The sequence below is a fragment of the Anarrhichthys ocellatus genome, unplaced genomic scaffold, assembly GCF_004355925.1.
Source record: "Anarrhichthys ocellatus isolate YVR2014 unplaced genomic scaffold, GSC_Weel_1.0 scaffold3, whole genome shotgun sequence".
In the NCBI taxonomy this organism is placed as follows: Eukaryota; Metazoa; Chordata; class Actinopteri; order Perciformes; family Anarhichadidae; genus Anarrhichthys; species Anarrhichthys ocellatus.
The window spans coordinates 9,627,702-9,638,100 of record NW_022280033.1 but is presented as its reverse complement, the minus strand read 5'-3'; the positions used below and the strand labels follow the sequence as shown (position 1 = coordinate 9,638,100).

Genomic DNA, 10,399 nt, shown 5'->3' with positions numbered 1-10,399 from the left:
AATCAACGTTTTTCTGTCTTTTTACATAATTGTAGTTTGACAAGAATTGTTAGTTGCATCCATCCAACTTTTTCTCAACTGATGCTGATTCTGATTCTTCAACTCAGGGTATCAAGTGTTGCTCCAATACCAGCGCTGTCTTTTCCCCACTTTTAACATCTGTGTACCTCACGGCTTGTAACTTATTGGTGTGTTTTTTACATTAGATAACATGAATGAAGGCATTGCTGTGGCATTAAAAAGGCAGTCTGTAGTGACTGAATGAAAGCAGCGGAGCAAGAAGTACACAGATCTTTTACATCAGTAGAAGTAGTAATATCAGTGTAAAAATGCTCTATTAGAAGTAAAAGTCATGCAGTCTAAACTTTAGTGCATAAGTACATAAGTATAAGCATCAAAATATACTTGAAGTCCCAATGCTGAATGGACCACTAAACATATTGGATTACTTTATTTACTGCTGAGTAGTTTGTGAATTTCCATCAATAAATTCTTCACTTAATATATCATAATTGCTTTGCTAATTATATTATGTATTAGTAATCAGAATCTGTGAAGTAATTGGTAAGTATAATTATCAAATATATGTAGTTGAGTATAAGTGCAATAATAGCTGCTAAATTACATAGTACATGATAGACTGTAGGTATACATATTAAGTAGCAGCAAATGGAAAAGCTCAAGTAAAGTACTGCAACTTCCGATTTTATAATTACATTGACAAAGAAGTGAGTTGAGTGTCGAGATTGTCACTAAAATACACGCACAGTATAGTTTCCTGTTAATGATGGCACAAAATAATGATTATAATGATGATAACAATTATATAATATATAATAATTATATTTACATTATGAAGTAAACTATAATGAATAGGGAGGGAGTGACACAGTGGTTGTCTTCACACACAGTTCTGGGCAGTGCAGGCCTTGAATACTGAAATTAGATTTAGCTACGCTTGGAGTGATGACACCATGGACACAATCTGAGAGTTATCACTTTACTCTTTATGGTAAAATCCTTGAAAGGTTAATGATGAGGAACAAAACAGTCATAGTGAGGATTCAGGAAAATGAGGGATCACATGTATATTTTAATCACATGTGCTGTCATACCAGCCTTGATTTGACATTACACCAGAATGGGCTGTTGGCTTTCATTCACCATGACAATCTTACACAAATAAAACACTAGGTTCCTTTTCCAGGAACTGATGCATTGATTGTGAAATTGGAAACCAGATCAAGCCCCCGCACCTTGTTCCAGTCACTTTCATTAATGGGTGCAGTAAGGCTGCTCATATACAAAGAGTAATATGGGCCCCTTGTACGCGTCTTGCGCTTCTCATATAGTTATGTACAGATGGTGGATTTGTAAGATCCAAGAACAATCCCATGACAGCAAATATTGTGTTCAGCCCTGTGATTCCGGGCCTACTTTCATGTTTTAATTCTATATTCTTTATTCATTCTACATTAATCTAGATTTAAAATATATTTATTGAGCTTGATGTGTCATTTCATTTCGCGGGTAAACTGTACTTCGGCGGCTTCCGTAGTTGAGTGAGTGGCTGGAGTGTGACGCAGAAGCGCTGAACGGGCAGAACATTTCTACAGTCAAGATGGCGACATCCGAGCCGGTAAGAGAGACAAGAGATAGATGAAAAAAACCCGACTAATGTGCATGGAAGGACTAGCCACACCTTCACCGAATCCAACGACTTTCTTCTAAAAGTTTATTCCTCAAAACGCCACCTATTAAATTGGGGGAATTGTTGTGTTTCGGCTCACAGATGTGTTAGTTCTCGTGGATCCCAGTTCACGTTAGCGGTTAGCTGTTAGCATGTGATGTGAAAGGGCAGTGCCTGACTTTGTTATCAGGGAGGGACTGACTGGACGTCGTTCATTCAAACTACAATCGATGATTTGTTTTAATCTTCTTCGATATTGGGGTCAATATCTTGGTGATTATAGTCAACCATCAGCACCTTTAAATACTCATACCACGAGATTATTCATTAAATGTCTGATAATCTTGACACGTGTGTATCTAGCTTGTAGCTAGCTTAGCACGTCTGCTAAAACTAATGCTAGCGATGTTAACTTGCCTAACTGAAAGTACCGGATGTGTGTGTATATGAATGCTTCTTAAGATATTTAAGTGTGTGTGTGATAGCGCTACGGTCTCTGAGGAAAACCCTATAACTGTAACGTGGATGTGATGGCCTACCAGGTGGATGGTTTTACGAATAGTTTATACACTAAAATAGTATAAAATGACATTTTTTTTCAATTAACACCTCAAATAATGAAGGTTCTTGCAAATGACAAGTGATTAATTCAGCTGGACCAGGTATACAGGTTCACAAAACTGTAATTTAATGTAATAATTACTTCTAGATCAGAAGAAGACAATATTTAAGCTGCATTGTGACATAACTGTAACTGCAAGGCCACATCCAGCCTCCTATCACAGGTAAAATATAAATGCATCTCTCAGCTTTGCATATAACCTGTACAAACTCTGCGCTTTCATGGTGGTGATCGGTAGACATACAGGGATGAGATATTTTGAATTAATATATTTTTTGTATGGAAATAAAGTATATGCCGTTTGTGTTTCTCTCTCCGCAGAAAGCACCTGAACCTGAAGAACAATCACAAACTGACAGCCCAGTCGTCGTTGTGGATCCTGAGCAGTATATCAAGCACCCCTTGCAAAACAAGTGAGAATAAACCAGCTGCTGTTTGATGGGATATTGCAACCGCAAGGTGCATGTCATCCTCGCACAGACAGCAGCTTTCACATCAATGGAGATTTAATGGCAATTTGCAACAAATACTGTAAACTATCTGCTCGATAACAGGTTTTACATAAATAATGGGACTGGCGCTAATTTCTAGAAGGAAACTAATAATGTAACACAACATGGAGGAGGGCTCTTCAGTCTAAAAGAAGGCTTTCTCTGTTGAGCATAAGGTTAACAGTCTGAAGAGCACATTAAGTCTTCTTGTTGTTTTGGGGGAAGGGTATTTACTGAGTTTGAATGTTATTACAACTTAAAGTGGTTAGACTTACTCCTCACAGTGTTTGGGTACTGCTGGATTTGATGATGGAAATGATTCAAATTGCTTCTCCATAGTGACTCTTGAGGATGTGTTTACTGTTAAACACCTCGTAACTTGTGTTTTGTATTTATGGGTTTTTAAACTATTACATTTTCAGTAAAATGATTTGGAGCGCCATATTAAGCCTAATTAATGTTGTGACATCTGGTGGATATTGTTATGCTGAAGATGCCATGGCAAAGACGAGAACATTATGATAGTAAATCATTCACAGTTAAATTCTATGATCTGTTTTGAGGTTCAAATCAAAAGCAGAGGATGAAGGATTCTGCTTCCTACTCTGCATGTTAGTGTTGTAATTGTAGTTCACTATTGTCCTTTTAGAAATGTTATCATAGTTCTGCGGTGGTGACGACCTATTCAGGAGCATTGTACAGTCGGGTTAGGAAATGCTGAATAGTTGACTGAGTAAGTCACTTCTAGGCCATTCTGCTTGTTCCGCTTCGGAGGTCAAAATTGTTCACATCTGCCGCTTTAGCCGTTCCGGTTTTAGGCGCACAGATTTTATTTAAACATACTGTGGCGGGATAATTGTATTCGGATGCTTTCACTGTAACACCCTTAATGGTGGACGTCTCGGTAAGAAGGCTGCATGTCGTTGCTTCTTATCTTTCCTCACAACGGGTCTTCACTATGAGGAAGCCCAGGCTTGTTGAATTGATTAGAATTTTTGTAAGACTGGTGTGTTGTGAAATATTACTTAAAAGTATACGCTCAGTTTCAAGTACACCCATCTAAAACTAGTGCTTTCTAATACAGTCCTGCGTTATACAGAGATGTTGCTGTTACGTTGCCTACCCTGATTGATGGTCTAGACAAAATGATAGAAATACAATTCAACAGCTTCACAAACGACATGATAAAGGTGACTCAACATCTCTCATAACATCTTCAACAAAAACATTGTAACCATCATGAAGGACGGATTTATTTTAAGACTGTTGTATTAGACTGCATTAGTTTTGGCTAGGTGTACCTAATAAACTGTCAACTGACTGCACGTTGTTGTAACTTGTCATGTTGCTGTTTGTACTCTGCAGCTAGACGGATAAATCGGGTGAAAGATTGTAAAAACATTTTCTTACCTCAAAGCAAGAATATAAAGTAGCCTTACTTGTTAAAAGTAAAAACAACTCGGTGAACTCAAACCATCACTGCAGTGTCATACCAGTCATTTTAATAATCATCAACTTGCAGAGACTTGAAACTTAAGACAATGCAGCAATATTAATGTCACATCTGCTTTTATTTTTGACAAGTGTTGTGAAATTGAATCTACAGATGGCTTTGAACCGGCTGCACTTCTCTATTGCTGAGCTGTAACACAACTAGACATGATGATCGCTTTCAAGTTTCAAGTCATGCAACATTTTCATATGGTACTAAAATAAAGGGAAACCAACCGTTGCAGGAAGGTTGGATAAGCACATTCGGTTTCATAAAACCTGCACTATGCTGTGGAAAATGTTCTGCTTTAATGTGCATTCTATTAAATGGGCTAACAACAGCAAACCACCAATATCCGTAATGCTGATGCTCCGGTGATTTTATTTCCAGACATGGCTGTTCGTTTCTTTAGAGATAGAGAATGGATGAAATGGCTGTTTTTTTAGAGGAAATGGCAACATCCTCTGGTGTTTTAAAGGCTGACCTACAGTTACTCTGACACGTAAAGACTGACTGATACAGAATTTTAAGGAAAATACTGATGTCAACATTTAGAAGTTTTTAAAAAATCCAACAGCAATCTTTCAGCCGATTTGTATTTTATTTTTACACAAACGTAAAACATAAACTGCGACTCCGGTCCACTTGTTGGTGGTAATCTACATCTAACGTGTCGTTTTAACCGCTAACAAACACTAAAGAAGAAGAAGAAGCCGAGAGAGAAGCGGCTGTCGCTACCCGATCGGTCCATCCTGCTCGAGGACAACTGACGCATTGTTTTTATTTCTCACAGCAACCATTCAACTTAACTTTTCTTCTTTTGTCATCAAATTCAAAATATGCCATGTTAGTTCAGTTTTAGTTTTCTTTAAAAACAACTGAAATTTGTTTTCCTTCATGTTGCCTCGACCTCGGCTTGCCTGTAAATTGTATTGATAATGCAGTACAGGTTTGATTTAGCGCCCAAAAATACTGTGAAATTTAAGTCATACCGCCCCTAATAGCTACACTAGTGTTTGGCAAAACCATCTGCCACCCACGCCGAAGGAAACGGGCTGAATGGATTATGATTCCTTGATAAATCCATCAGTGACTTGACCTACCATGTTTTTTTTACATGCCGCGACTAGGCGGGTAAACACTGCTGGGTTCACACGCCTGTGTGCTGTCTCGTCTCGTCTCTGTTTCCACTAATGATACACCTGTGTTGTGTAACAATGTGTGTCGGTGGAGTTGCTACATGGCATGAGTACAGTATCAAGCTGTGGTTTGTCTTTAAGTGTAGTCTCTATGTTTGTGACACGTGGGTGGGGTTGATGGCTGTTTTGTAGTCGTACATGTGGTAGTGTGTTCTCTTTGCCCTCATCCCTCCCCTGCTAGCCCCTTCCCTCCTGGGAATAGATGAAAGAATAACAGCGCCCGTCACAAACAAAGGCTGCACTTGTAGTGCTGATGATGGCCGGCTTTCTCTGTTCCTCTGTATGAGAATAATTATTGTGATTTTCTGCCATTGTACTGGAGTCATTTTGCCACAGTCCTATAAATACCGAGTGTGTTTTGATTCTGGTCTTTTCCTCTCTCAGATGGGCCCTGTGGTATTTTAAAAATGACAAGAGCAAAAGCTGGACAGAGAACCTGCGTCTCATTTCCAAATTCGACACAGTGGAAGACTTTTGGGCGTAAGTGTTTTTTTCTACTAATCCTGTAATGTGATTATGATTTTGTGACTTAGAGGTGTGTAAGTGAAGAGTTTCATAAGAATGGTGTTTTTGAAAATAGGTGTCGTCTTTGCGTAGTGATGGGCATGAAGACATGAAGGGATTTCTTGAATTTTTATAAATTATCCATCATTAAATTATTTCTAGCACAGATGAAGGCAGCTCGAGTGTGCATCAACTCTTTATGTTTACATGTTCCTCTGTTGTCTGCACCTCACTCGTTGTATGTGCATCTGTAGTATTTACAAATACTGGCTAAGATAGAAAATGTAAGAGTGTCTTACGGGAAAACAACTGAAACCATCTCGCATACGACATGTAAATCTTCAGAGCATTTCTAGTTTGAGGTGCTTGTGTAGAAATGTATCCACTCTTCAGTGTTAAATGAGTTCTTCACTGTACCATCAATCTGAATGATGGCAGATCACTTCAGTCAACATGTTGGAATGCTTTTAACACTATTCTATGTTTCTTACAGATTATACAACCACATACAGCAACCAAGCAAACTTGGCTTTGGCTGCGATTATTGTTTATTTAAGGTAAGGCCTTTTTTTTTATTTATTTTTTTAAATACAGTTTCCCTTTTCAACCTGTGGGATGTTTGCAGCATGTACAAATGTTGAGTTGTTTGAGCAGCAGAGATGGCTCACTAAAGTATTGAACCTTTGACTTTGTATGTCAGGATGGGATCAAGCCGATGTGGGAGGACGACAGGAACAAGCTCGGGGGTCGATGGCTGATGACTCTCAATAAGCAACAGAGACACAATGATCTTGACCGCTACTGGATGGAGACGGTTAGACGACCTGATGAACCTTTATCTTCTGAGCGGTTGGAATTTATGAAAAAAAAAACAACAGTATGATTCATGTTGCGTGTCGTGTATTTTGCAGCTCTTGTGTTTAGTCGGTGAGTCGTTTGATGTGGCAAGTGAAGATGTGTGTGGAGCTGTGGTCAACGTCAGACCAAAAGGTGACAAAATAGCCATCTGGACTAGCCAATGCCAAAACAGAGACGCCATCATGACGATAGGGTAAGTCACCTTGTCTGTAGGGAGTAAAGCACAAGTGATGGAAAGTACTGTAGCTGATCACTAGATGGAGACACTTGGTGTGCATTAGTCTTCACACAGCACTCTTCTTCTTGTCTTTCCACAGGCAAAATTATAAAGAGCGCTTGAGCATCCCCCTCAAAGCCCTGATCGGCTACCAGTCACACGACGACACATCCAGCAAGAGCGGATCCACCACCAAGAACATGTATTCCGTTTGAAACACTCCTCCAACCCCAATTTCAACTTGCTGTAGATTTAAACAATTACCAAACCGCATCATCACAAAATTTTTTTTATTTTTTGAGTTGTCAACTACTGTATTGTCTTTTCCTTTTTATTGAAAAGAGAATTGTTTAAAGTGTGTACAGTTGGAGCTTCCCCCAACGTGATAAACCAGTGGGGTGATGGTTATAAATAGGAAGGAGGCCCGAAAGGAGTATTTGTTCTCTAAATGTCACACATTAACTAGAGAACACAAATGATTTCCTTTTTTAGAGTTGAAGAGTTCTGTGATTGATACCAGTGACCTCCCCTAGCTTTTTTTTTCAGTACTAAATGGCTTGAAGTCGCAAAAAAAACACAACTTTCTTGACTATACAGCCTTGTGTTTTTCTCATGCTGATCTTCTCACTCCTTACAAAAACTGTTTCTCGCCTCGCAGGTAAAGGCGGTAGGCAACTTATCCCTTCACAGAACAAGTTTTAAGGGAAATTTTAACTTGATTTATCCAGAAGTGTTAAGCATGAGTCAGGCTTTTTAGACACAGCAGCTTGAATAATCTACAGTATCTTAAAGGCTTGTAAAAGCTGTAGTCACACTCCAAAGTATAGGGTTTGGATTTAAGGCCACTTATTGTTTCAGCCATGCTGGAATTGTGGAATATTGCTTTTAGTAGTTTTTGAACTTTTTTTCTTCCCCTTACATTTATTTATAATGTATGCATTGCAGATGACTTACTTCGTTGAAAGACAACAATGAAACTTGTGTTGTTGTTTTTTCAAATTGTTTTTTTTTCTCTTTTTTTGTTATTACCGTCAATAATGTGGACTTCTGCATATAGATGACATTTTCTACAGTGTACCATAAAGTAAAGATGCTGACAGAATTAGGTGTGCTTTTCACTATTTTCTTCCTAACAAAAACTGTAGATAATGTCGCACTCCTCTCTTGGTTGATGCAAAGGAAAGATGATATTCATTGTGAAATGATTTTGCTCATAATGTATCTTTATCTGTAATTCCAGGATGTATATTACCTTCTTTCAAGTAAAGGTTAAGTGCTTTGCATTAAAATCAGATCGACATTGTCTCATTTTGTGGATGTTTATGGTTTCACAGTGTCCGAAGTGTAGCACTGAAATGTGGAAAAATACGGCTTTATCCCGCTAGCTACATCCAGCAACCGTCTGTTTGGGATGAAATATTGTATTCATTAGTTTGAGAAACAAAGTAAATTTTCATGTCCGTTGTTACTTTAAAGGTGAATTGATTTCAGAGATCCTCACTCGAGTTTGTTCTCTGACTCGCACATAAAACAGACCACACCTAAAAATATGTAATGGAAGACAATGGAGACACTTCATTGTTTTTGTTATGTCTGTCTGTGAATTCACTTCACTCAGTCATCCAGCCAAACCAGATCATTTGACGTCATAGGGAACATATCTGATTTTGTGCACCGCAACGGCATAACAAGTTCTGTTTACAGTGGTCATGATTTAAAGTGCCAAAGCTCTACGCATGTGCCTAAAGAACTTTAATGTGAAGCAAACAGTGAGATATTCATGACTTTGTCATATTTAGTGTACCTAATGAAATAATTGTTTATATTAAAATCTGATAAATCGTAACAAAGAAATGAATAACAAACAGGGAGGAAGACACATCAGGTTAATTGTTCTGTTGGCAGAGCATCGACATGGCTTTCACAAAAGCGTAATACAACTGGTATGGTTTGATCATTTGCTGTACAAGCTTGTTTCAATAAATAAGTACTACTGTTTGGAATAAGGAAATGTTAGGCAAAAGGGTAGAATGAAAGTGGTCATAATCCATAAATGGCTTTAAATCCATTCCAGCAGAATAATGGGAAACAAATTATTGGTCCTCCAGCCACAGGTGTCTTTCCAGATGTCTCACTCAGTCCATCATCACTGCTCATGTGCTTCACCTGGACCCTGGCAGCCTCATATCAGGACGTCGACATCGTCATCATCAAAGGCTTTTCTTCCTCTCGTCTGCTCAACAGATTTGAGAGCATGAAGGACGAGAAGAACCAAAACTCCACGACGAAGCTGAGCTCAAACAGCTCCAGGTTGGCGCTGAGCATCCACTCAAATATAGCCGACAAGTGAACGTAATAGTACTCATTCTGGGCAAACAAAACAGTATCTGATGGGTTTCAGGTCAAGGATGTATGAAACAGTTAGTTGTGGTTCGTCACTTGTAAGAACCTGTCGTTTATAAATTGCTTCTGAACCAAGTGGAGATCTGTTCAGGAGCATTGAGGAACAGCCTAAATACTTCATACAAAGTACAAGGAAGCATGTTATTATCCTGTAATGCAGTATGTTCTTGCACACCTGGGCTAGTGTTTAGATAATGCATTACATTTTGTCTTGAGCCACTTCAAACCGGGGGCCTAGAGGTTCAATCGCCAAATTTTGAGATATATCACCTACTAATGACAGGGTGCTGTTAAGCTTGACATTCAACTCTAACCTGCTCCAGTTTGGAGCACTCATGTTGTTTCACTGTGCAGTCTAGATGTAAGTAATAGGAAGCTGAGTGTTACAGGAACACAATGATGAAAGATTGATGTAGCTTAAAATTCCATTGATTCTTATCTCCTTCTGTAATAGAGATTGTTGTGGCCTGTCCCACATTGTAAACAAGAGCAGCAGATTGGATCCAAATAGGGCACAAAGGGAATGTACTAGTGCGATAGAACAGCTGGAGAGTGTAACTCAGGCGTCGCTGCTGAAGTCTGTTCACAAGTCACTGAACGCCTTTCATCCTAACTGCCTTCAACAGGAAGAATTGTGTAAAATACAAATAATTACTTTATCTTCAAGATTTATGAAAGGATACAGCAGATGGTGACAATGGTTTGAACCACAGTGGAGGTGACTCGGAACGGGTAGAGAATCTTCTCATATCCGGTCAGCACACACTTTGCGGTCAGCGAAGTGAGCAGGACAGTGTAGAAGCAGATGCACATGAAACTGAGGGCAGCTCCGAGGTAGTGCGGCAGTGCCAGGTAACCTGGCTGTGGTGGACAGACAGATAGATGAATAGTTTATATATAATATATATAAAAATATATATATA

General features: G+C 38.9%; 2 protein-coding genes across 3 annotated transcripts in view; one reads left to right on the top strand and one right to left on the bottom strand.

Annotated features, from left to right (window-relative positions):
• The first annotated feature begins 1,587 nt into the window (after positions 1-1,587).
• eif4e1c (eukaryotic translation initiation factor 4E family member 1c) lies at positions 1,588-8,376 on the top strand. The gene is made up of 7 exons (XM_031839857.1): positions 1,588-1,639; positions 2,634-2,725; positions 5,879-5,974; positions 6,492-6,555; positions 6,699-6,812; positions 6,910-7,049; positions 7,174-8,376. The coding sequence occupies exons 1-7, from the start codon at positions 1,622-1,624 to the stop codon at positions 7,286-7,288; spliced, it is 639 nt and encodes a 212-aa protein (XP_031695717.1). The 5' UTR covers positions 1,588-1,621; the 3' UTR covers positions 7,289-8,376.
• The window catches only part of LOC116378036 (transmembrane protein 150A), an 11,685-nt gene continuing 7,516 nt past the window's right edge, over positions 6,231-10,399 (bottom strand). For both annotated transcript variants that reach the window (XM_031839838.1, XM_031839845.1), the window contains exons 6-7: positions 10,160-10,337; positions 6,231-9,460 (exon numbers count right to left, since the gene is read on the bottom strand). In XM_031839838.1, coding sequence (XP_031695698.1) covers positions 9,261-9,460; positions 10,160-10,337 — 378 coding nt within the window. In that variant the 3' untranslated portion in view covers positions 6,231-9,260. The remainder of the gene's footprint in view (positions 9,461-10,159; positions 10,338-10,399) is intronic.

Excerpts from the sequence above, each read along its gene's own strand:
- eif4e1c (XM_031839857.1), top strand. Across the intron at positions 2,726-5,878 it reads AAGCACCCCTTGCAAAACAA|ATGGGCCCTGTGGTATTTTA; the intron begins GTGAGAATAAAC and ends TTCCTCTCTCAG. Across the intron at positions 6,556-6,698 it reads GCGATTATTGTTTATTTAAG|GATGGGATCAAGCCGATGTG; the intron begins GTAAGGCCTTTT and ends TTTGTATGTCAG.